Raw genomic sequence first — 26,675 nt, forward strand, 5'->3', positions numbered from 1 at the left:
CTTCCCAGGGACTCTGAGCCATTCAGGCTGGCTTTGAATTTGCCTGGAAGAACCATCCTTTTCCTGCCTGGGTTTCCATAGTGCTGTGATTACAAGAGCCCAAGGACCCCTAGAATCAAGAGTTTTAGGTTGAGGTGTGCAAATGGGTTCTGAGAATTCTATTCAAGTAGTCACACTATGTATATGGTATCATTACTTCTCTATACCAAAGCTGGCCTCAGATCTTAATAAGCAGAGAGAAATAAATTCCCGTGCATGGAAAGTCCCCTTAATAGGAAGTCCCCTCAGTCTCAGAGAGGGTGGAAGGAGGCCGTCCTAGACCTGATCTTTTGTGGGCAAGCTGTCCATGCTGTCTCTGTCTTAGCCTGCAAGGTGTTAAGAGCCAACGGGTTAGGGTGAAGACTCCTTTTGATTTTTTCCCCCCCAGCGGATCCCAGGTACTGTTTTTCACCTCTAAACTAGCTTTGGCGATGAAGTGTCAGTGCCAGGCTCCGGGTGACAGCCTGGAAGAGCTCAGGGGCTGGCCCGCCACCGCGCGGCGCCCGACCCCTCCCGCCCTGCGCTCTCGCGCCACTTCTGGGGCCAGGCTGAGCCGAGAGCGCCCCGGGGGCCGCGGGGAGCCGGGGACTCACCTGCAGCAGCACGGCCAGCAGGAAGCACAAGTACATCTGATAGAGGCCCATCTCGCCCACCGCCTGGAACGCCTCCTCCACCTCCATGGCGGGCTCGCGCCTGAGGACCCGGCCGCCACCGCGACGGAGGACCAGGCTGCTCGGGGGCCGAAGATCGGACGACAGAGGGACCGAGGACTGGGTCGAGCGGCGGGGACGGAGAGGGAGGACCTGGCGGCCCGCAGCCGAGGCGGGGACAGAGGGCTGGGCCGAGCCGCGGGCAGAGGGCCGGGCGGAGCTGGGGCCCAGGCGCAGGCGGGACCCTGCAGCCGACCAGGTCCGGGGCGCGGCGGAGATGCGAGGCTGGTCGTCCCGGCGTGGCCTCCCAGCTTCCTGTCAGAGGTGACAGGAATTTTTGGCGAGCGGTTGGCTGGCGCGCGGAAGGGAAAGAGGAAGTGGGTGCGGCGCGGGCGGCCACGGCGACTCACGGGAGGGGCGGGCAGCTCCACGCCGCGTCCCGCCGGGTTCGCCAATTCGCACAAAGCGGTGGAATGCGGGGGCGCTCGGAGCTCTAGAGCCTTGGAAGGAGGGCCGGGAAGCATGGGTCCCCTTCCTCCTTTGTCCTGCTTTAGGTACAGGGTCCGAAGTAAGACACACTTAGAGAAGTGCCCTCTAGGCCCACAGACAAGAGCAGGGGGTCAAGGTTGCCAAGATCTGTCAATGGAGTTTGGCAAAGGGCTGGAGAAGTGTGGGGACAGATTACTAGTGTTAGTCTTCTCATGTCCCCACTCCTAATCCTGTTTTGTTTATAAACTATTCCAAGTATCTAAACCAGCATTTCTCAATCTATGGGTGAGGACCAAAGACCCTTTCACAAGGGTCGTATATCAGATATCATTTACATTTACGATATTTACATTACGATCCATAACAGTAGCAAAACTACAGTTATGAAGTAGCAAAAATAATGTCATGGTTAGGGGGGTCACCAGAACATGAGGAACTGTGTTAAAGGGTCACAGCATTAGGAAGGTTGAGCACTACTGATCTAAACTATCTCTCAGTTTGACTTTATTTTCTGTTGGTGTAATAAGAATAGCAGGACAGGAAAAACTTAAGGGAGAACGTTTATTTGGCAGCAAAGCTTAGAGCCCATCATTGCTGGGAAGTAAAGGCACCAGAAACTTAAGTAGCTCACAACATGACATCCACAGTCAAGATCAGAGAGCAGGGGACAGACGTGCACACCAATGATCTGATATTTCCCTCTCATTCATTCAGACTAGGCCCCATCCCAGGAAATGGCCTCACCCATTTTCAGGGTGGGCCTTCCTATCTCAACCCAGTTTTAAAAAGAAAAAAATCCCTCAGAAGCACGTTCAGGGCCAACTTAATCTAGACTGCTCCTCACTGAACTGAATGAATGGGAACTCTCTTCCCAGTTGAGGCTAGGAGTTCATTATTAAAACGAGCCATCCCTTGAATATAACACAGAGCAGAGCATAATGGATGGCCAGGAGGTCCCCTGGTCTGGCAAGCATCCTTGTTGGGCTCCCACAATTTCAATTTCGCATTAATTAAGTCTGCTGTTTATAACTGTCCTTTTGTGGTCATCTACCAAATGATTGTTAACAAAATGATACAGTGTTGAATATGGGAGGGTTGGAAGTGGCGAGTGTAGTAGCCACTTAAGATGAACTGGAAGTGTGTAAGCCAGTGGTGGTGGCAGCAGCCACAGAGGCTACAGAGACCTGTTATCCCAGCATTGGGGAAGCAGAGGCTAGGCTGGTCTGCAGAGTGAAGTCCAAGGCAGCCAGGACAATGTAGAGAAAGATAAAAAGCAGCAAAATTTTTCTTTCACCATATGGATCTAGCTTTCTTGTCAGGCAGTGCTCTGAGAGAAGAAGAAAAGGGAGGGAGAAGGAGAGGAGTCACATGGCTTTGTTTCTTCTTAAAGAACTTTTACTACTTTTTTCAAAAGTGTTTCAATTTTTATTTACAACAAACAATTTTGGGAATAAACTTGCACATTTTGCCTCTTGAATCTGCATAATCTGGCTGTGTTTACACCCCACTTTTCATTATTTTTATTATGCTGTACTTTACTTAGTATGTCTTACATTGTTATTTGTTGCATAATTCCTTATTTGTTTTGCATTTCCCCATGTTTTTTTTCTAACCAGGAAATATTTGAATATAAAATTGTAGTTCGCAGACTGAATTTTTCCTATATTTTGTTTAGCTTTGTCACTTTGCAATTCTTTTCCTAGCTAGATAGCTTCAGTGTTTAGCTTGTTTGCTTTCAAGTCTCTCTCTACCCATCTTTGATCTATTTGAGATAAGGACTACCTTAGCCCAAGTTGGCTTCAAATGTGTTATAGAGCTAGGGCTATCCTTAAACTCCTGAACCTCCTGCCTTTGTCTTCTAAAAGGCTAAGAGAGCATGCCAGTCTACTACACCTTGCTACAATTCTCCTTTGTAAAGAGTAATTATAGAAATGGGTATACAATTCTCTAAGTGCTATTGTGCCATTATTAACAAGTTCTCCTAAGCAACAGTTTGATTTAAAATATGTTGTGATGCTGCAATTTGTTAAACAACAAGTTATATTTCTGAGCATTCTTTTTAACTTTCCAGTCGAAAGTTGTGCCTTTTTAATATTTTTTAATTTATTATTCATTTGAATGTTTTGTGCACAAAGACAATATTAAATCCTGGAACTGTCTGACTCTTCCTGGGACCCAGCATCATTGTTTTACAGTGTATTCACTGTAAAAACCTGCACCATATGTGTTGAAAATAACACATGGTTCCCATTTGTTTTGGATTCAGAACATTCTGTAAGTACATCATACTTGTGATCTTACTAAAATCATTGGCATTCATACTAAAGGCTTATATCAGTTTTTAATAAATATATCAACATCTTCTAGGATTGTTTTCTTTTTAGATTCTCTTCTTAAATTTGTAAGTTAACAGGAGGACAAACTAAATCACTTGTTAGTCATTATTAATACTTCCCTTAAAGTCTCATCATATTCTTACTTTGTTTACTGTTTCTTCTTTTGGATGTTGATGGAAGAAGAACTTTCTTTTTTCATTCACCTTGATATTCTCTTGTTGAGGTTTGGTCAGTTGCTCTGTATGCTAAATACTGTTATGCTAAATACTGGCCTTGTTTGCCTCAGAGAAAGGAGATTCTCATAACCCCCTCCCCAAGTTATCCCTGATTGGTCAATTAAAAAACCTATGGCCTATGGCTTAGTTAGGAAATAGGAGGTGGGGCATCCATAAGGAGAAAGAATTCTGGGATAGAACCAGGTTGAAAGGCTACCAGGGGAAGACGTGAGGAGACAGACACACTACATGTTACCTGAGCACAGGTAACCAGCCATATAGTAAGTGTGTATTAAAATAAATGCGTTGTCTTAAGTTCTATTTATTCAGAGAAGAACCTAGCTATATGGCCAAGGATTTTAAATTGACAGGTGATACATCCACACAATACACAAGATAGTCTCTCTACAGTCTTTTTCCATCCAACCTGACAGCCTGTTGTTTGTTCCTTTGCTTTGTCTGCTTGCTTTGCTTTTGTTTTGTTGAGTTGTTTTTCAGATAGTTAGCCCTTGGTAGCCTGAAGCTTGATATGTAAACTAGGCTGTCAATGAAGTCACAGAAGTTCACATGCATCTGCCCCATTGCTCCTTCTGCTGCCCCTCTGCCTCCTGAGTGCTGGGATTAAAGATATATATCACTACACTAGGCATCTTAGTAGGAGAATAAATCTCTATATTTGTGATGAATTACATAGTCAAAATTATTTCTGCCTCTTGTTCTGTTCTTTTAACTTTCTCTGTCATCTATTGTATTACTACATTTATTTTTAAAGACAAGGTTTCACTATGTACCCCTGGCTGGCCTAGAACTCACTCTGTAGACCAGGATAGATATCAATTTAGAGACACACCTTCCACTGTCTTCCAAGTACTGGGATTTAACCTTTTTTTTTTTTTTTAAATCCATCTTTCTTTTGCTACTCTGAAAGCTATGAATCACATCACTATTAGTGTTTTGTAAATCACACCTACATAACTGTGTTTTTCTACAACGTTCATATTTCTACATTCTACATAGATAAAATCTATGTGTGTATCCTCTTTGCAAAGTGATTAAGAACTTGTACAAGGTTTTTGGGAATATTGTATCTGAGAGAACTCAGGGGGACAGAATGATGTCACATTCTGGAAATGTTTGTAAATGGCTGTCAGCTTGACAAGTTTTAAATTACCTAGGAGACAACCTTCTAGAACCGTCTGTGAAGGGTGTCTCAAGGAGCAGGGCGCAGCCAAAGCACCAGCCCTTCCTCCCTCAGCTTTCTGAGCCTCTAACCCAGGGACGCGAGGTTCATGTGAAGAGTTTTGATTAGAAAAATTCCGAACACTTTTTATTGCTAAGAATAATTATTTTTAATGTAGAAGTGAGAAGGCAGAAAGGAGGTGTGTTTCACTGTAGTGACAGTGTATTCGCAGACCTAGCCCAAGCTCTTTTAATAGCAAACTGGGAAGCTATGGGCCAGCTCACAGATGCTCTGTGTGTGGAAAGTGGCAAGTGATTTCTCTTACAGGAAAGACAGTGGGACTGTGTTGCTCTGCAGTAGCGCCCTGGCATTCACACCCTGCACACCCTGTGTGCAGCCATTATTTCAAAGGCTGCGGGCGCCATCTTTGCCTCCCTTCAGTTCCCTCAGATGTGCTCTAGTTGCAGAAAACCTAACAAGGCTTCAGCCCATTTTGGACCAAAGAGAGACATGTATTTAATTTTTTTTCTTTTCTTTTCTTTTTTCTTTTCAAAGACAGGGCTTCTTTGTGTAGTACCCAGTGCCTGACCTGGAACACTTTTGTAGACCAAGCTGCCCTCAAACTCAGGTTCTCCTGGCTCTGTCTCCCAGGTTAAAGGTGTGCGCCGATACACCCAGCAATGAGCATTTAACTTTAAACCCCTTTCTTTGATAGCATGGAGTGTTTGAGTGAAAAAAAAAAAGCCTTAAAATTAACATTATATATGACATATAGTTAAATTAATATATTGTTAAGTAGAAGGTGAGCTCTTGCATCCTGTACTCAAAAGCAGAAGTATTTTCAGTTGACCAAAGCTTGTTCTGTATGGTCAGTCCCTGCTTTTAATCGGTGTGTGTGTGTGTGTGTGTGTGTGTGTGTGTGTGTGTGTGTGTGTGTGTTGGGGCACACATGTCAGAAGAAATGGTCCTCTGAAAACAGACAATGCAGCCTGCAGAGTGTGAAGCAATGCTTCCTGGGCATCAGACAATCTGGCTACTCTCCTACAGGTAAAGGAGACTGACATCTCCTTCTAAATTGGAGAGGTCTGATTTGCATAATCTAATTTGGCAGCAGTGAGGTGGAAAATACACTTAAGACCAGTGGGAAAGTGAAAGCAAGACCCAGAGAGAGAACTTAAACCCAAAGAACCACAGATGGAGAAACAAAGTCACATCTAAAGTGAAATCAGCTAAAATGGATAGAGATTATATTTTGCAAATACAATCACGGTGAAACCAGGATCTGCCTCTAAATTCAGTCCTGAAAGCCAGAGTAAAATAGTGGAGGAGCTGTTAGCTGAGGCAGGGACCAGAAGTATGGACGTTTGTGGTAGAGGTCTATTCCAGAATGGAAGGGCCAACATTGCTCTTTTAAATGACTATTGTCCCTTTAAGATCCTGCCCTCCCCCCTTAACCCAGCCAGGTCCCTGCTGGCTTTCCTTGCCCTAATTTACAGTTAGTGGCAGAGCTTCTGAGCATGCGCTCTAGTAAGAGCCAGGCTAATTAAAGGTCTCCTGAGGTTCAAGGTTTTGCTTCTGTGGCTCTCGGCAATGGCTTCCATTTGAGCATGTATTTCCCTCATCTCACCTCCCTCACCCCACCTCACTTTGGTTTTCCTTAAGTCTATTTTTTTTAAAAAACCACAATTTTATAATATCTGTATCTTTATTTATAAATCAGGAACAGTACATGATGTTTTTTTCATAATTAAAAAATTAGAATAATGCTTGGAATACAGTGCCTATCAAATGCCCTTTGAAAGCATGGCTATTTTAAAAAAAAAAAAAAAGCAAAAGATCAATGTTGAAGCCCGTGTCACCCATCACTATCTTCTTCATGGTGAACCTGTGTCCCTGAGCTCTGCCCTGCCTTTTGTTTCATTGGTAATTTGGTGTCCCATGTGGCTACTGAAATTTAGTATGTGAGATATCAGATTAGGGTACAGTAAATGTTCTACACCAACTACATATATATCCAGGGGAACAAGTCTTCCATCATCTGAAGAATATTTTCCTCTGCAAAACCTTCATTCACACTGCATTGTGAGTGTGGCACAGGTAAAGAGAGCTGTTGTACACATATCTGGTTTAACAGTAAATGGCTAGAAAAACATACCCCATCTATGGTTGGAATGCACGGGTCACAAAGTAGCCAATAGTATTTCCAGGATGGATCCCTAGGAGGAAAAGGCAAGAAAACAAAGGAAAAAGAAAAGTGTTCCCTGTGAGATGGATGCATGCCTCTGTCGTCTAGGCTTTGGAAACAACAACTTTTATTCAAAAACCGTTGCTAGACTGGTGAAAAACATTCAACGGGCCCCCAAGTAATGTGGAGAAATTGGCTATTTCTGGATCTCTAGCCTTAGCAGTAAAGTGTAAACAGAGCCAGGCTGAGATTCAGGAGGTTAAAGGAGAGAAATATGAGGGAAATTAGCCATTAATTATGTTTGAATTTAGATAGTAGAGTGTTTTGCTTGCTAAGAGTCTAATTTTACATGTTGTCCAAGAGGCACGAAGTCTAGATAATAGGCCATTCATTCAATTCAGCAGATCCATCCCCCAGTGCCCGTCTTTAATGAAAACGTCAGTGGTGCTGCTGTTCCTGTTATTGCTGCTGTTTCTTGCATCGAAGAGTTCTATAATAGGGGAAAGAAACTGAAATGTTGAATTTGGTGTACTCATGGGCTCAATAAATTGAGGATATGATTCATTTGGATGGATCAAAATTTACCCTGGTATAGAAACAAATGCCCCTCAGTTTCCCAGTGTTTATGTATGGAGACTTGCTGAAATTGCTCCAAACCAGTGCAGCTGATGGGATATTGCACGAGGGTGAAAATAACCCACATATCTCTGGGCTGACCTGCATGGGTTTATAAATCAAGAACAGCAGTGGTTACTGCTTGTGGGGAGCAAAGTTCTGTAGACTTCAGAGAATGGAGTTTGTTGTTCTTGGTCTACTCGGGCTCAGAAATAAGGTATCATGATTCTGAGAACCTCCCACACATTCATCATAGTTGCTGATTTCTGGCTCAGTAAAGAGATGGTCTGCTCTAGTGCTAACAACAGTGTTCAGTGGAGGGAAGTTTTTTTCCTTGCAAGCTCACTTAGACTCCTGGGGAAGACCTCTCCTTCCCTCCTGGGGAAGACCTCTCCTTCCCTCCTGGGGAAGACCTCTCCTTCCCGGCAGTACTGAATGGGATGACAGGGTGAGAGCAAGGAGGAGGAAGAGGAAGTTGTAGCACAGGAGAACCACTGGCTTGTTCTGTTATCTGAACATGAAATCAACCCCAGTCAAAACAGCAGCTTGGGCAGATTGTAGAGGAGGATGGTACCCATTAAACCTTTGCTGTACTGACTTTTCCCTAGGGTCATCCTCCACAGGAAGTATAGAGCGGGATCTTTCCCTGCGGTGAGAGTCATACTACAAAGTTATATTAATGCACAAATTCACAAAGAGAATTTACATGATTTTCAGAACCAAATTAATTCTTAATTTACTGTCACACAGCTAGTTGAGCCAAAAGATCATATTGCGTTTTAAACAATATAAACCCAGTCTTTCTCAGTCTTCATTTACATAAGAAGGGTGACTTACTCTCAGCCAAATGGAGCAAATCAAATCCTCCTGTAATTTCTCTCTTCCATCTGAAGACTGAATATTCTAAGCCTCATTTTCCAGTTCTATGGTTAATATGCTATGGCCCACCGTATATTTTGATCAAGTTTTCACCTCCCCAAATTTCTTCCAGATTTTTCTACCCACCTCTTTACCCACCTAACTTTGTCTTCTCCCTCTTTCTCTCTCTCTTTCTCCATATATGTGTTTTCTCTCCTAGCAGAAATTTGAGTATTTTTTTGATTTTATTATTTTTTAAACTTTTTATTGACTGCGAATTTCACATCATGCACCGAAATCCCATTCATCCCCCTGTCCCCTTATGTACCCTCCGCCCACGCAGCCACCCTCAGCCAAAATAAATAAATAAGTAAAATAAAAATAAATAAACAAAAACAAATAAAAAGCAAACAAACAAAAAGACCCCCCTCAAAAGAAAACCCGTCTTATTGTGGAAGCTGTGGTGTGTCAGTGTGTCCCACAATACACCCTTTTGTCCATACATCTTTACTGGCAAATTTCCATTACAATGACTCATTGGTCTGGTTCCTGGCCTCTGGTTTCTGTTACACCATCAATACTGGATCCTCATTGAGACTCCTTGCCGACATCCCATTGTTAGCCTGTGTGTCATGGAGATCCTGCAGCTTTGTGTTTGCAGGACTGGACCCTTCGTGACCTTCAGCAGTTCATAGATGGAGTAACGGTTGAGGAGGGCCATCTCAAAGCCCTGGACCTGGGCCTGGCTTGTAACTGCGTTGCTCAACCACCATCTCTCCACCTTCCAGACCAGGGTGAGCTCTTCAGCCTTGTTCCAGTTAGCTCACCCAGTACCACAACCAGCAACACACACACACACACACACACACACACACACACACACACACACACACACACGCACGCAAAACCTCTTCCACTCTCATGCCCTCAGGGCCAGGTCACCTTTGTCACCAGGGTCATCTCAACTGTGCTGCCCACACACGCTGTGTGAGGGCCAGCTCTTCCACCTGCTGCAGGTCGCTAAGCGAGGAGGAAGGCATCCCTTCCCACATTCACACCACCTCAGAGCAGGCAGGGGCATGGACAGCTCTCCAAAGTCATCCCCTCAAAGCCAGCTTACTCCATCCCCACCACCAGGGTCAGCTCTACTGTGCTGCCCAGGCAAGCTGTGGCCTGCTCTTCAGAATCCTGCAGCCAGTGGGGGGGGGGGGGGGGTGTCTCATTACCTCAGGACCTCCTGCAGCTTGTGGTGACCTGCAGGGCTGGAGGAAATCTCTCTTGGGCCCATGCCACCTCATGGCCAACAAGGGATGGGGCCAACACTCCCACCCTCTGACTAGCTCTCTCACATCGCTGCCCTGTGCTGCCTGGACTAGGTTCAGCAAGAAGGAGTGGGACCAGCTCTCCTTAGTGCTGTAGCCAGTGAGGGTCAGCTTTGCACAGCCCTTGGATATTAACATGGTACCAGGCAGCAGCCTAGATCAAGGATGTCTGCATGGCCTTTGGTGATAATGTGGGGTACGGACATTGATGTCAACACAGATTCTTGCTGATGCACATTCACAGACCCAGACATGGCCCTTAGCAGCAATATGGGTTTGGATTTTACTATGGCCTCAGGTGACAGGGCAGGATACTCACATCAGGCTCTTCCTCTTCACCCTGTGTCTCCAGATCCACCTATCTTCATAGTGTTCAAACCATTGGGCTTCTGCAGTGGTTTGAATAGGTATGGCCCATGGACTCATGTGTGTAAATGTTTGGCCCATAGGGAGTGGCATTATTAGAAGGTGTGGCCTTGTTGGAGAAGATGTTGCCTTGTTGAAGGAAGTGTGCTACTGTGGGAGTAGGCTTTGAAGAATATGCTCAAGCTATGCCCAGTGTGGTACACAGTCTCCTTCTTGATGCCTTTGAATCAAGATATAGAATTCTCAGCTCCTTCTCTAGCACCAGTCTGCCGCATGAGCCATTATCCCTATCATGACAATAATGAGCTAAACCTTTAAACCTATTAAGCTATCCCAAATTAAGTGATTTCTTTCATAAAAGTTTGCATGGTCATGGTGTCTCTTCACAGCAGTGAAACCCAAACTAAGACAGCTTCTCTTTCCTATCTCTCCACTACATACTTGCACATCATAGTGGCTCCCACTGCAGGTGAGCCACAAGGCAGGCGTGGCCTCTGAGTGTCTTCAAATGTTTGCTCAACCCAAATATTACAATGGAAATACATTCCTGACCAAAGTTAAACACAGTGCAATAAAGCTGTAATTCAACAAAGTCATGTGGAAAGTCACACCAAAGCAGTGACTGGAACTAACTTCTCAAAAGTGTGTGTTCCCACCCATGCGTACTATCACAGACTACTCTTGGATATAAGTTGCTGTCTGTGGGACACTTTCTCTTAGTATACATTAGCTTGGCAGTCTTGTATTCTGGTTTTTCTGTCAGAAGAATCAATGTTTTGTGTCTCCAGTTCTACAGTGATTTTGGGGTTCAGACAAAGGCAAAAGTAAGAACCTTGCCATATCTCCAAAGCTAGAAGCCCCAGTTGGGCACATACAGTAGCTCAACCAAGCAACCTTAGCCACAAGCACATGCAGACCGCTTGTCTATTGTGTTTGGAGCCAGAGAATGGGATTGTGTTTGTCAGTTCATGGAAGGTTATTTCTTATGTCATGACCATTCTGCCTCTGACTAGAAAGATCTTACACCTTAGGATACACTTACTATAGTTCAGGGTATGGCTAGTTACAATGCCCACCTCCTTAAATACTCTACAATCCGCTAAATGCTATTCAGTCCCTTTGTCTTACTGTGTGTAGTACTTTTGCAAGCAGTGTAGTCAGTGTTTCCACCAGACACACTTGTAATCTTTTAAATGGTGACATAGCTGGGCTATTAATGACACATTCTTAGCCTCTCTGTTCAGTAACATATCCCTAATAATGTGGTCTTTGCCACTGTCAGTGCCCTGGGGGACCATTTTTCTCTTCCTCTCTGCCATCCTTCCATGGTGTATACATTGTCTGTTGAAGATGAAGTGACAACTATGTTGGGAGGGGAGAGGATAAGGAAGGTGATACTTTGGCAACAAAATGACTGTGGCATAAAACAAATGTGTAGCAATGATAACTAGAGATGGTTGAAGTCAGTCCTTCCTTATTATATCTTGTTTTTTTTCTCTTTTCAGCTGTATTTCTGAAGCAAAAAAAAAAAAAAAAATAGTGTCTCTTAAAACAACATAAATGGAAAGATACTGGCTCTGTGTTAATTTTGTTTTTAATTTGTTAGATATTAAGATGCAAGCCGGTAACTAAATATCACTTAAGCAGAGAGGTTTTACCCATAATGAAGTGCTTTGCACAGGGGGAGGACGGTCTGAGAAAGACATTCTGTTTGTTGTCAAGTGTAGAAGGGCAAGATGAATTTCTCCCCAGAGCTCTTTGCTGGCCCTGCCAACAGGTGCCCAGCTGGCACTGGGTATGAACATGACAGCTTGACGCATTCAACTGAGACCCATGTTTCCATTTTCCTTCAACCGGGGAGCAGCTAAGAACACGACCTCTAATTCCCTACTGTGTGGAGGATCTATAGAAGTAAATGAGCTTCCGGTTAAAGGCTCCAAGTAGGACTGGCTCCAGTAGTTTTGGTTTTTAAAGTTTAGCTGCAGAATAGGTTGGGAGTCCCTCATCTGAAATCACTGGGACCAGAAGTGTTTCAGAATTTCTGATTGTTCTTCTCAGAGTCAGGAATATATGCATCTATGATGGGATGCTTTGGGGAGGGAATCCAACACTGAACATGAAGAAGATTTTGTATTTCATGTCTAGCTCACACACAGCCTGGTGGTTATTTTACAATGTGCTAAATTGACTCGTGGATCCTGAGTCCTTGACCACGTGAACAAATTCGGAAAAGCTGACCGTCTGGGAGATTCCAAATTTGGAAATTTAATTTCAGGATCAAGGTCAGGCTTTATGTATTTTTTAATGAGACCTGTGTTCCAGGATGCAATTCATATACAATGGAGAGAAGGTTTGTTCCCTTTTCTGTGAACTCTAATTTGTTTAATTTGACCTAAACCTGACATTGCTGCCGTAGGCTCACAAGTAATTCAAATTAGCCTTTGAACATGAATGTTTTCTTTCTAATTGATAGTTCTCTTTTTATTTTAAGCATCTCTTATATTCCATTAAGGTTCCCAGAGGATCCTGTAAAACAAGAAAGAGCTGGTAAGATGGCTCAGAGGGTAAAGGTGCTTCCAGCTCAGGCCTGACAGCTGTGACCCCCAGGACCCACATAAAGGTGAAAGGAGAGGGCCAACTCCACAAAATTTCCCTCTGATCTTCACACACATATGCCATGGAATACACACACGCACACACACACACACACACACACACACACACACACACACTAACACTAAAGAAAATAAAAATTAGGTTGGGTGTGGCGGAGCACACCTTTAATCCTAGCACTCAGGAGACAGAGGCATATTTCTGAGAGTTTCAGTCTAGCCCGCTCTACATAGCAACTTCCAGGTCAGTCTGAGCTATAATCTGAGATCTTGTTCTAGTTAATTAATTAATTAATTAATTAATTAATTAATTAATTAAATGCAATCTAAAATAAGATTGCATGATGATAAGCACTATGATAAGCATTTGAGAGATCCTACACTAGCATGGGCGGGTCAGGGAAGATGGACCAATTAGGCAGGTGGACCTTACTTGCTACAATTGTGAGCACTGGCCAGAGGGGCTCCTACAGCCCAGCCCAAGGCCCTGGTTTGCAGACCAGAAGTCTTACAAGCTGTGGGAATCAAGAAGAGCAGAAATGTGTTTACATTTCTCTCACAATCACAACTACTCCCACATGTGCCATTTTAAACATGTATAGGATATATTTCTCTAGGTAATTATTAAAAAAACAAACCAAAACATTGAAACACAAAATTAACTGCAATAAAATATCTACAGAAGAGGGTGTAGGCTTGCATCCCATTTCTCTCTCTCTCTCTCTCTCTCTCTCTCTCTCTCTGTGTGTGTGTGTGTGTGTGTGTGTGTGTGCTTCTATTTTTCTTTTTATGCCTATCATTTCTTATATATTTATGTTATTCTTTAAATATGCCTTTGATTTTTTTTATCGTACATTAGAAACATTTTTGGGCAGGTGGTGGTGGCGCACACTTTTAATCCCAGCACTTGGGAGGCAGACAGATCTCTGAGTTACAGGCCAGCCTGGTCTACAGAGTGAATTCCTGGAGATCCAGGGCTAAAGAGAAACTCTGTCTCAAAACAAACAAACAAACAAACAAACAAACAAAAAAACCCATTTTTCTTTCTTGTCATCTTTCTTAAAACAGGGTAGATTTTGTTTCTGTAGGCAGTTCATTTACTAGCCCATCAGCCTGTAGAAGTGCAAGCCAGATAAACCCTTCCCCCCTTCCCCTCTCAAGTGTCTTTGGCCATGGTGATTCATAGCAGCAACTACAACCCCAACACCCTTCTACAGCTGTGCCAACTGTTGACTCTTCCTGCTCATCCTTCTGTTTCCTGATTAGTGGCCACTTCCTTCCCAAAGCCACACCCTTGGCTTGACTAGGCTGGGACATTCTATGAGCCACTTTCTTCTGTTCTCTGTCATTTTACCTCAGAGCACTTTGGGACAATTATGTATGGAGGACAGAGGCAAGGCCTCAGTTACGGTCAGAGTCAGGGTGCACCAGCACCTCAGACGGAGCTGTCTGGTGCAAAGGGGACATGGGGGGACCATGGAGTGCACTGAAGGAGTCCAGAGAGCCTTTCCTGCCAAGGCACTCCATGAATGGCCTCAAGAGTTTTTCAGAGGGGGGAGGCAGCCAGATAAAGTTCTCATGTTTAAATCTGTGGGCCTCTGCTGGTTACACCTCCATGACTGACGGATTTCTTAGTTACTGGGTCTCTAGCTCCTGATACTTCTGGCTGTTCAACAGGAGAAAGGGATGAGAGATGTCTGAAGTCACCCTTTAATCACAAGTTCCTCTCACCCTATTCTACCATCCGTCTCCTCCCACTCAACCCAGATAGCGTTGTTTGTTCTGTGTACACGTGGAGGTCGCTCCCCATCTGCCTCCGTGTGTGGGACGTTCCCTCTGCCTGACTTTTACAATGCAAGTACCACTTTCGGAACTAATGCTTACGAATCTCGCAGACTCACTAGCTTTACTGTGACATTTCCACATGTGTAGACTGTGTCTTGCACATCCACCCCCCCCCTTCCTTCTGCCTTGTCTCTTGTCTCTCCTCCTGTCCCATTCTTCCGGTCACCTTTGATTCCCTAATAGTTCCCACCTCTATTTCAGGGTTTCTGTTGGGGGGTTGTTTAGTTTGTGTTTGTTTTGAATGTTTGGTTGGTTGGTTTGTTGACAGGGTCTAACTTTGTAGACCTGGAATCTACAGAGATTTGCATATCTCTGCCTCCCTAGTTCTGGGATTAAAGGCATGTCCTACCACCACCAGACACTTTTTACTTTCTTTGTGCTTCTACATACTAGACAAAACATATACCATTTTCTTATATCTAGCTTATATTACTTAGCACAGTTTCCTTCAGTTCTATGTGATTTCCTGCAAGAACATACTGCGTTCCTCTGTATGGTGAGGAAGGCAGCACATCGTCATCCACACATCTATTGATTGGCACTAGGCTCGTGAACAGAGCTTCGGAAAACATAGGAAGACTCTTGCTGACTTCCTTTCATATACCCAGTAATAGGGTGGCTGGGCCATATGTAAGATCTATTCTCAGTGTTTTGAAACACCTTCAAAACTGATTCCCATAGTGACCGGATGACCAAACTAATTTGCAGTCCCACCAACAATGTATAAAATTTTCTTTTCTTCATCTCCTCCCCAGAAAGTATTTATTTATTTTGAAAATGGCTGTTCTAACTGGGCTAAGATGAAAGGTCATTGTGTGTTTTGTTTGTTTGTTTCTTTGAGATGCAGTTTTTCTCAGTAGGCAGGCTGACCTCAGACTAGCAATCCTCCTGTTTGAGCCTCCTGAGTTCTGGGAATGATTCCATGATGTCTAAATATGTAGAACATTTCTTCACACATTTGGTTATTTGTATTTCTTTTGCTGCTAAGTGTCTGATCAGATCACTTGCCCATATTTTATTGGCCTTGTTCTTTTGTGGTTCAGGCTTTTGATATTCAGGATATACAAGTACCACTTCTAAGGAGCCTCTTCTGTCCTGGTACCTCCCACAGTTGGTCATTTTGTTCCTATCTCCTTTATCAATCAGTAAATAAGGTAAGGACTGAGTCTCTTACATTCTCTGTTATGTTCCTGGTCTAGCATGGTGCCTAAGGCATAACTCATCATGAATGTACTGAATAAATGAATTAATCTTAGCAATAAACTAGAGCTGATAGTTTTACTAATTATCCGTTATACCAAAAATAGCTGGAAAAAAATAAATTGGAGTGTTTTGAATGTGACAGTGGTTCGGTACATGAATCATAGGAGTAAGTGTGAAGTTGAGTTTGATTAAATTTCATTACAAAAGGCCTAGGCACTGAGAGAGGGGAAGGGAAGGGGGCAGGTTTGAGAATGGATAAAAGATAAGAGAATATGAGGAGGCAAATGCCACACAGGGTATTTAACCCTTTAACCTGCGTTCCCTGGAGAACTTAGACATTTCTATATTCTATGTTTTAAGTCTGAAAATTTTTATACATTTTATAAAAATTATATCTTAAAGTGAATTTAGCCAACCCACTGGGACCCCCCAAATCACTTTTTTTTATTGCTGATACCTGGGGACCTAGCCTCTAACACACAGTCCTTCACAGAACGGTCTTATTTTGACCTACCTCTCCTGTTTCTCATGTTTGGAATCTGAACGCATACTGTGCCCATCCCACTGCCGCATCCTGGAGCTATGTAACCCATTTAACATCATGAGAACTCACGGCTCAGTTCGCCTCATGAATGATGCTGGAAGAGCTAGGGCCTTAGAGACTCCTTGCAATGTGAGATGCCAGACATGAGCCTTGGAGACCAGATGCAGACTGCTACACTTTTAGAGGGAACTGCGAGACACCCACACATTCCACTTCTTCTTTTGCTTTCTGGTTATGAGGTGAAATATCATTTCACCATGTGCCCTACGATGGCCTCTGGTACCCCAACTAGAGACCCCAAAACAGTGAATCTGCTTGATCATGGTCCTGAGTCCTTAAAACTGTGGCCAAAACAAACCTTTAATTGTTCAGGTATTTTGTTAGGGTGTGAGAAATCAATATGCTTTCCTAACTTCCTGGAATCTCCAGTTGAGCTTTGGCTTTATGTTCATGGTACCATGTGTCACTCGGGGTTTGTGGCAGGGATGGTGAGCCTGTACTGTACTACCTGGCCTCTTCTCTTTCCTTCGAAAAGCGTTCCTGCAGAAGAATTTGTAAACTCATGAATAGTTGCATACTGCGTGCCTGCAAGACCAGCTGTATGAAGCCAAGGTCTGCCACTGGTGCTGCTGTTTCAGTGCCTGAACCACAGCTGCAGTATGAGACTGGACAAATATAAACATCCCAGAGCGTTGATTCCTGAGGTGGACCTGGGTATGCAAGGCATCTGGGGGCTCTTTTATGAAAGGGCTCTGTCCTAACAAGTCTTTGAACCAAGGGCTGGGGGTGAATTGCAGCATGTGAGAGACTTTGCTTTAATCCTCAGTACTGAAGAAGAAATAAGTCCTTTGAAACCGATTAGCATCATTGTCCTTTGGGCCTGTGTGGGTGGGGTGGCCTTGGAGAGCTTCATGATGGACTCCGGCATCTGTCCTACTGTGCCCACTGAGGACCGCTTGCCTGCTCCTTATCCCTCCTTAGCACTTGCATCTTTTCTTGGACGCATCTTTATATATGCTCTGCTTTTGGTCAAGGGTCCATTTTTAAAATCTTTCCACTTGGCTACTCTCTGATTCAAATTTCCACTGTGAAACTGACTAAAAAGCAGCCAGTAATGTTCTTGCTGTAGCCCGAATACATTGCCATCTTGAATATTTTCTCTACACCAGAAAAACTAGCCCATACCTCTGACTTCAGTCTCCCTCAGAGTTATAGATTATCATGATATTGTGGTTTGAATTTGATGCTTCCCCTTAGAGACTCATGTTTTGGACACTTGGTCCCTCTCTGGTAGTCCTCTTTTGGGAGGTTCTAGAAAACTTAGGAGGTTGGATCTAGTTAAAGAGAAGAGTTCACTGGGGGTTAGTTCTTAGGGATACATTATTTCTGGCCACTTCCTTTTTTTTCCCTCTGCTTCCTGTCTTTCCAGATGTGAATAGTTACTCTCTGCCACAGATTTCTACTGCCAAGACATTCTGCTCAACTGTGGGGCAAAGTGATTGAACCATGAGCCACATGAACCTTCTTTTCTATAAGTTGTTTCTATAAGGTGTTCTCTTAGTCGGGGTTACTACTGCTCTGATGAAACATCATGACCAAAAGCAATTTGAGGAGAAAAGGGTTTATTCTGCTTACACTATCAAGGAAGTTGGGACAGGCACCTAGAGGCAGGAGCTGATGTAGCGACCTGGAGGGATGCTGCTTACTGGGGTGGCACCACCACAATGGCCTGGGCCCCCCTCCATCAACCACTAGTTAAGAAAATGCCCTACATACATGCCTACAGCCAGCTCTTACTGCAGTATTTTCTCAACTGAAGTTTCCTCCACACGGGTTACTATAGTTTGTGTCAAATTGACCTCTAACTAGTCAGTGCAGGCCTTTTCATAACAGCAATACAAGTTATTAAGAACAGAGGATAAAGAAACTGTGCGACTTTTTAAAAGATTGTTTTTATTTTACGTGTATGAGTGCTTTGCCTATGTGTATGTGTGTGTGCCATCTGTGTCTGATACCACTGGAGATCAGAAGAACATGTCAAATTCCGTGGAGCTGGAGTTACAAGTGCTTGTGAGATACCACATGAGAACCATATCTAGGTCCCCTGCAAGAGCATCATGTGGTCTTAACCAGTAGGCTATCTTGCTAGCCCTGCATACAATCCCTTCCCCCAAACAGTATGAGGATGCCCTCTGCTCTGATTCTTGGTAGAATCCCATTTTCATTCAAAATCTCATTAGCATGGCCTTTTCTAAAAGTCCACTTTCCTATTAGAACTTTGGTTTTCTAAGCTACACCAGAATCCCCAGTATGTTCTGTTTAGCCCAATCCAGGTTCCCTCTAGCTTTCTCCTCCATGTTTTTCCAAGATCTTCCTAAAAGCCAGAGTTAAAGGTTCCTCTCTGTCATTGGGAATGCCTATAATTAATGACCTCACTTTTGGTACCCAACTTCAGATTGGTCGGTTTCCTGTCTCTAACAAAATATGGGAAGTGATTAGTAAAGGAAAAAGGTTTACTTTGGCTCAGACTTTCCAGTCTAGAGTGAATGGCCCCCCAAGCTTTGAACTAGTGTAAAGTGACGAGATCACATGCAGTGTCCCAAGCTGTCCTGGAACTTACTGTGTAATGTGGGCTGGTTCTCCTGCTGCAGCTTCCTGAGTGCCTTTCTTCTCTCTCTCTGTCTCTCTCTCGCTCTGTGTCTCTCTCTCTCCGTGTTTCTGTCTCTCCATGTCTTTGTGTCCCTGTCTCCCTCCCTCTTCTCTCTCTCTCTCTCTCTCTCTCTCTCTCTCTCTCTCTCTCTCTCTCTCTCTCCCTCTCTCTCTCTGTGTCTCTCTCTGTCTCTGTTTGTCTCTGTCTCTGTCTCTGTCTCTGTCTCTCTCTCTCTCTCTCTCTCTCACTCTCATATGTCCAGCTCAGGAGCAGAAAAGAAAGAAATGCTGGTTGAGAACCTGGTGGTTGGTTGCTCAACCCATGAAGGCAGATGTACCAGCAATCCTAGTCAGTCATTGAAGGGCAGGATTCCTGGAGAGACACTGGTCTTCAGCCTGTGTTAGAAGGCTGAGAAGTTGGTTTCAGTTATCAGCAAAGGATACCACCAGCAGCATCAGACTTCCGATACAATAGATGCATCCAGATCCTGCCAGCAAGAAGCAAAGACAGCTAGCACTGCGCTTCCCCCAGACTCTGTATCTGGGCCACTGTCAATGTGCTTCTCACTCTGGGGAAGACTCTTCCTCCTCTCAGTTTGTCATTCCCTAGAAATGTCTTCAGAGACCTGCTTGGAGCCATTCTTTTAGCTAATTTGTGCTGTTACAGGACTTTACAAAAGGTCCCACCTTACCTCTCGAAGGTTTCACCGTTTTCCAGAAGTTTCATTCAAATAACTAATGCTTAACATAAGTCCTTTTGGGAGACAGTTACCATCTAAACTACGACAAAGCCTCTTCCGTTTCCCAGTGGCAGCTGGCATCCCTTGACTTCTGTTATTTACTCCCGTTTCTAGTTGGGTGGTCACGTGGCCTCTTCCTCTATAAAACTGTAATTACACTGCTCTCTCATTTTCCCATACATTTCAGATCCACTCAGATACCCCTGATTATCCCATATCAAGATGGCATCCCTTTACCAGGATCCTTAATCACACCCACAAAAGCTAGTGGCAATGCTCTTGGGTTCCAGGGTTTAGGGAAGGGTTACTTTTGAAAGCCATCACCTATCCTATGACAGTTCTGTTTCTAACTTGAACTTTCAGATGGCCTTCCTAATGTTTTGTTTTTAAGTAGATGCTCTTTTTGTGCTCTTTATAATTGGTTTTCTTTGGAATTCTAGAAACTGTTCACCAGATTTTGGCTCTGAGTGGGTCATGTCTCAATCTCTTGTTCTTCAAACTGTTCTCATAAGAGAAAGTGCACTGTGAGTGATCAAAAACAAACAAACAAACAAACAAACAAACAAACAAAAACCCCCCAAAAACTGATTTCAGCTTTGTTTTGTCTCTTTTGAAAGATGTTTTCAGTGCAATCAACTTAAATAAATCTTTATCTAACTTGATCTGCTTGTGAGCTCTCACGAAACAAGACTTCCAGAGATTTTTGGTTGGCAAAGCAGGGAAGAGCAGGCCTCAGCTCTAGCCTATCTGGTGCCCGCTGCCTGGTTGAAGTTGGAATCTGCACCAGGAGCATCTGTTTCTCTACTGCTCTCTACAGAAGCAGCGCTGGAAATCCAGCTCTGTGCTTTCTCTCCGGCTGTTGTATACTAGCCCCGAGGCCCACAGGCAGCTCCAGGTTAAAGTCAGGTGATTGATTTTCTCCGTGTATATGAGTGTCTGTTAGCACGGGTGTCTGTCTGTGCCCCATGTGTGTGGAGCAGCAGGGGCTGGAACAGGGTGTTCGATCCTTTGGGTCTGGAATTAAAGGCAGTTGTGAGCCACTATGTGGGTTCTGAGACTTGAATCCGGGTCCTCTTGAAGAGCAACAGCCGCTCTTAACCAATGAGCGATCTCTCTTGCCCCAAAGTCAAGTTATTCTTAAGGAAGTGAGGTAACAGTGGCTCACAGGAGTTATGCAAGCCTCTCACTGGTGCTTCAGAACTTTCTCCCATGCTTCAGTGGACGTGAACCTGCATGGAATTCTGAAAGCCTTGCTTTCTTAGTGAGTCAGGAGACTTTGGCCAGTTAATTGAAATTCTTTGAGCCTCAGGGTACTCATTAAGAAAATGATGAAGTTGGAGTGCATCAGCGATTTTCTGTAAGTAGTGAATGTGTTTTCTAAACAAACAAAACTTAACAGAGAATCCAAATGGACCAAACAGGCCAAGGTGAAGTTGTTTCATTCTTGAAGGACAGGGGCTATGTGGATAGAGACACAGGGGAGCAAAGTGGGCCCAAGGACCATCGCTTCCATCTTTTTAACCTGAGGAACACTTGAAAGCTTAGACTTGAAAGTTCCCTACAAGCATGCCCAGAAGCCCATTTCCCAGTGATTCTGGATACTGACAAGTTGACAATTAACACTGAATAACCATCATAGACTACACGTGTTTCCTTTGGCACTCCACTGTGCTTCTCCATTCCAAAAGCATACTTTACAACATGTCACCATGGCCCAGTTCTACACATTCCAGGGACTAAACATGACACAGCAAAACTGGCAAGTATGTGCAGTCCTCCGTGTTCTTCCTGTAACTTCTCTTCAGTCCCAAATCGCCCCATCTATCAGCTGGGATATCAAAAACATCCAGGTGGAGAGACTAAAATGATAAATAAATAAATGGAGAGAATGTAAATCTTTCAGTAGAATTGAAGCTCGATCTGATAGTCAGTCTTGATCGACAACTTGACCAGGTTTTGAATCAACATGGGCATGTCTGGGAGGGCATTGCCAAAGAAGTTTAATGAGGAGAGGAAGACCCATCCGACCGTCGGGCTAATCCTGAGTGAATAGAAAGGGAGAAAGGATGAACCAAGCTGAGCAACAGCATTCATCTCTCTCTGCTTCCTGGACACAAGGTGACCAGCTGTCTCATGCTCCTGTCCCCAGGACCTCTGACATGATAACTGTATCCTTAAAGCCAGCTGTCACACGGTCCTGTCTCTATGACCTCCTTTCCACAATAAACGGAATCTCCTAAAACCTTGACTCAAACAAACAAACAAACAAACAAAAACCCTTCTTCCCTTAACTTGCTTCTGTTAAGTATTTTGTCCCAGGGATAAGAAATTAGCTAATAAATAAAATTCAAAAGAAATACTAAAATACTTGTTGTAGACTCGAGTGACCTTTCTGGGTATGTTGCTATTGACATGTCTTGTCTGACACCTCTTCCCAACTGGATGTCTGGGTCCTTCGCTCTCCCAGACAGAAACAGTAGGTTGGCAAAGAGAAGCTCTTCAATTGCTGCTGCTATTTGGTGGCACGTCCCTTGGAGCAGCAGCATCTGATAGGTGAGATCAAAAGCAAGCAGGACTTAGTGTTATGGCTCCATGTAGGCCTGGACTAGATGAACTCTGTGGTCCTGGGGGAGTCAGGGAGTCAGGAAGCTTTAGCCCTTGGCAGCAGCTGGCACTGCAGTGCCTCGGCAGACCCTGCTAGCAGGATTCTTTAGCTTGTTGTCAGCAGCCAAAGTTACAGCTCCTGGGCCTGAGCTGTCTGAGACCTTGAACTCTGAAAGTGTGGCAGTTTGGGAACTCTTCCAGTGACCAGGGCCTGCTGTTTCTCTTCACTGGCTCCACTGGCCCTTTGCCTCACTATCCTGGTTTCCGCCCTGGCTACTGTCTAGGACTGTTCACCTGCCTCTTGTTACAGCCACCGTCAAAGGAATGGAACACATCTCCTCGGGAAGGTGTTAGTTCCACTTGCTTTCTGCTGTGGTCAGCTGACAGTCTCGGGGTTCTGCCTTTGAGGTAACAGGTTGTAATAGAGCATTTGCAGCTCAGCATCTGCCACTGTCAAGTATCTGGCCACCTCTGCCATTTCTACACTTCAACATCAATCTGCTGGGCTGTGACTTCCACTCTGTCCCCTCTGCCCCTGTTCCACTGTCTCTGCTTCTTCTTTCTTCATGTTCTCAACTCAGCCCACACTCCGGAAGATAGACAGAAAAAGCTGCTTGAGCCCTTTAAGTGGCTTAATGTTGCCATAACAGGGGAGAGTGGTGGTGCAACCAATCGGCTGTGTGATCCAAGTAGCTTGATGATGAAATCAGAGGAACGAGAGTTGTGTTAGCCACAGCAAACCTCAAGTAAAATTAAAGGTTGGTTCACAGTCCTGTTCCAGGAACAGAAAAAAGGATGCAGGGTCACCTAGAGTTCAAGGTTGGTGACATCAAACTGTCTGTCTCAAGCTGTTTGAAACAGTCCTGGCTGAGATGGCACCTTCAGAAGGTGGCACCATCAGCCGTGAGTGTTGTGTAGTTTCCTCAAGGCATTTGGGGAGTCCACAAAAGCGCTGGTGCTGGCAGAACAATCTGGCAGGTCGTTTGGCTGACAATCCTTTTGTTTAAGGCAGTGAGGCCAGCGAGGGAAGAGGCCAGCAGTTATGGAGTCAGGTTGCTGTACCCGTCATCTTTGCTTATTAAAAAAAAAGTCAGAAAGTATTTACAATCAGAACTTAAGGAAATCATTACCCACACTAATAGCAATTTTAACAGATGTTAACAATGCTTTGACAGTGCCCCCAGAGAAATGTAGTTCCCCCTCATCTGTCTTCATTTACTATGAAAAAAAATATGCATGTCTAGCTGAGGAAAGTGACATCAATACAAAACTGAAATTTTGTTTTTATAATGTACTTGATACTTCAAATCGCAAACTTAGACAATATTTCATTTTGTGGCACCACCCTAGAATGAAATTCTTCTATTTGTTTCATTGAACAATATAGTTTTCCCCACTTAACTAAGTTTATGATGCTTTCTGGTGTGTGTGTGTGTGTGTGTGTGTGTGTGTGTGCATGTGTTTGTGTGTTCATGTGTGCGAAGGTACATGTGTCTGTGATGGTGAATGTACATATTTGTCCTCATACACAGAAGCCAGAGGACAACTTTAGGTGTTCTTCTTCAGGTACCATCCACTCTTCCCTAGTGACAAAGTGTCTGGCTTAGAATTCACCAAGTAGGATACTGTCTGTCTAGCAAGTGCCAGGGATCCCCTGAAGGCTACTTCCCTCAGAGCATTTGCTGCTTAAATATCATAACTAAGGTGTGAGAGCCAAGCTTTTCTATTCTGATAAGAGGGTTTCATTTGTTCCCTGAGTTTCATTCCAAGGACGTCAATGAAGAGATTGATGAACTGTCAAAACCATTAAAATAATCAGAAAGAAACAAAGTCAATTCAGAAAAAAATAACAATAAGAAATGTTTTTGTTGTTTTTTTTAAAAGATTTATGTATTTATTCTATATAAGTACACTGTAGCTGTCTTCAGACACACCAGAAGAGGGCATCGGATCCCATTACAGATAGTTGTGAGCCACCATGTGGTTGCCGGGAAATGAACTCAGGACCACTCAGAAGAGCAGTCAATGCTCTTACCCACGGAGCCATCTCTCCTGCCTCAAGAAATGTTTTAATGACTTAGAGAAACCACATTGAGGATGGCCCCATAGGCATATATATTTAAAGACTTGGTCCCCAGTTGGTGGAACTGTTGAGAAAGATTAGAAGGTGTGGCCTTGGTGGAATAGATATGTCACAGGGACGGGCTTTGAGGCTTCAAACCCTTCTGATCGTCACCAGTGCTCTCTGCCTCCTGAATGTGTTGGAAATGCTGTCTCTTAGCTCTTCCTGCCACCACACTCTTCCTCTACCACCACCCATTCGACTCCTCAGGAACTGGAAGCCCAATGAGATTCTTTCTTTTCTGAGTTGTCTAGGTCACGGTCAAGGTAGTGCCATAGCTTTCTGCCATGCCAGTTACATTTCTCCGCTTTTCTGTTTTAGATTCTCAATTTTGAGGTAGTATATGCCTATGCCTGAAACAAATATAATAAACAGAATGTAAGTAGCGCCCACGGTCAGGACACATTTAGTCAGTGCTAGGTAGACAAGGAAAAGAACCATTCGTTATAACTTCTTGGCTTTTAGTTACTTTTAGAAGGGCTAACCTCTCACCTTATTTAATGTTATTTTTTTAAAGTCCCTGTTTGATAGTTCAGGCATCGGGCCATATCTGAAGCAGGTTTTCAGTTGGTTGGTGCTGTTCTTTCTTGATTTTTTTTCTTTTTATTTCAGACTTAAGTTTTGATTGGATGTAAGACACTGGGTGTAGAACAGTGGGTATTGACACACAGAACATATATGTCCACAAGTAGGCAGGTATCTTTTCCTATCAAGTTATCAACACAAAGGGATAAAGTAATCTCGTCAGAATTGAGTTGAGTCTCCTCCTTTTAATACAAGGCAAGATTTCTGTTCAGTCATGAAACCCCAAACAAGTGCAATTAACTGAGAGAAGATAATCCCATCATCCAACAGAGCTAGAAATTGCTGCTTATCTAAAAAAACAGAGGGGCTGGAGAGATGGCTCAGTGGTTAAGAGCACTGACTGCTCTTGCAAAGGTCCTGAGTTCAAATCCCAGCAACCACATGGTGGCTCACAACCATCTGTAATGGGATCTGATGCCCTCTTCTGGTCTGTCTGAAGACAGCTACAGTGTACTCATATTAAAAAATAATAATAATAATAAAATAGATAATCTAAAAAAAAAAAAAAAAAAAAAAAAAAACAGAAAAACCCATTGAAAAGATGGGATACACATTCATGTGGGCAACCCTCAGAAGACGGTAGCAGAACAGCTACAAAGAATGTGAAGACGGGAGCTTTTTCTCCTGGACGCCTGGGCTGAGGACACGATGTCGGGAACGGCAGCGAAGTTTCAAACGTGACTGACACGCCGACCACGACCAGCAAAGTGGTCCCGATGACGCTCATGCCCACCAAGCCGCCAGAAACCTGTGAGAACTTCACCAGCTGTGATTCCTGTGTTAATGCCACCATTACTAATAATATTACCTGCTTTTGGATATATTGCCAAGAAGAAAATAAGACCCATTGTTCAAGTGAAGTAAGTAATTGTACCCTGGTGAACAGCACTGAATGTTCTGTAACTCCTATCATTCCAGTGCCAACCAGTTCTACAGCTAAACCCACAACTCAGCCTTCCTCTCCTACTACACCTACTCCCTCAGTTGTCACATCAGGTACAGCAAACACCACCCTGACTCCAACCTCACAGCCAGAGCAGAAGTCCACTTTTGATGCAGCCAGCTTCATTGGAGGGATCGTCCTTGTCCTGGGTGTGCAGGCTGTAATTTTCTTTCTCTATAAGTTCTGCAAATCTAAAGAACGAAATTACCATACTCTGTAAACAGACCCATTAAATTAATGTGGACTGTCAGTTAACTTGTGTAACTCAATGAAACCAAAATATTCAACAAGTCCCACATGGAAGACGCTGTTCCAGGATCTTTACATTTCCAAAGGATGCATACAGGATATTTTGGAGCATTATCATTGAAGAAAAGTCAGTTAAACCTTTTTGCTCAACAGGAATATTTAAAATATTCTGCATGAATCCATGTGGCTGTCGTCTTTTGTTTAAAATGGCTGCTGCTGTGGGATTGTGTTCTTTCCTCTGACATGCCAAATGTAACTTCCTGTAAGTTGTGGAAAGTGCTGTCCTATGCAGGCGGCTTCTGACTCTGCAGTTTAAATGTAGTC

General features: G+C 43.8%; 2 protein-coding genes across 2 annotated transcripts in view; one reads left to right on the forward strand and one right to left on the reverse strand.

Annotated features, from left to right (window-relative positions):
- The window catches only part of SLC22A15 (solute carrier family 22 member 15), a gene marked incomplete at its 5' end in the record, with an annotated part of 61,232 nt that extends 60,513 nt beyond the window's left edge, over positions 1 to 719 (reverse strand). The window contains one exon of the mRNA XM_080916402.1: positions 633 to 719. Coding sequence (XP_080772528.1) covers positions 633 to 719 — 87 coding nt within the window. The remainder of the gene's footprint in view (positions 1 to 632) is intronic.
- LOC308420054 (sialomucin core protein 24-like) lies at positions 718 to 26,675 on the forward strand (the record flags this gene model as incomplete). The annotated part of the gene is made up of 2 exons (XM_080916004.1): positions 718 to 1,013; positions 25,824 to 26,675. The coding sequence occupies 2 exons, from the start codon at positions 718 to 720 to the stop codon at positions 26,320 to 26,322; spliced, it is 795 nt and encodes a 264-aa protein (XP_080772130.1). The 3' UTR covers positions 26,323 to 26,675.

This window comes from Micromys minutus (genome assembly GCF_963924665.1).
Source record: "Micromys minutus genome assembly, chromosome: 4".
NCBI classification, from domain to species: domain Eukaryota; kingdom Metazoa; phylum Chordata; class Mammalia; order Rodentia; family Muridae; genus Micromys; species Micromys minutus.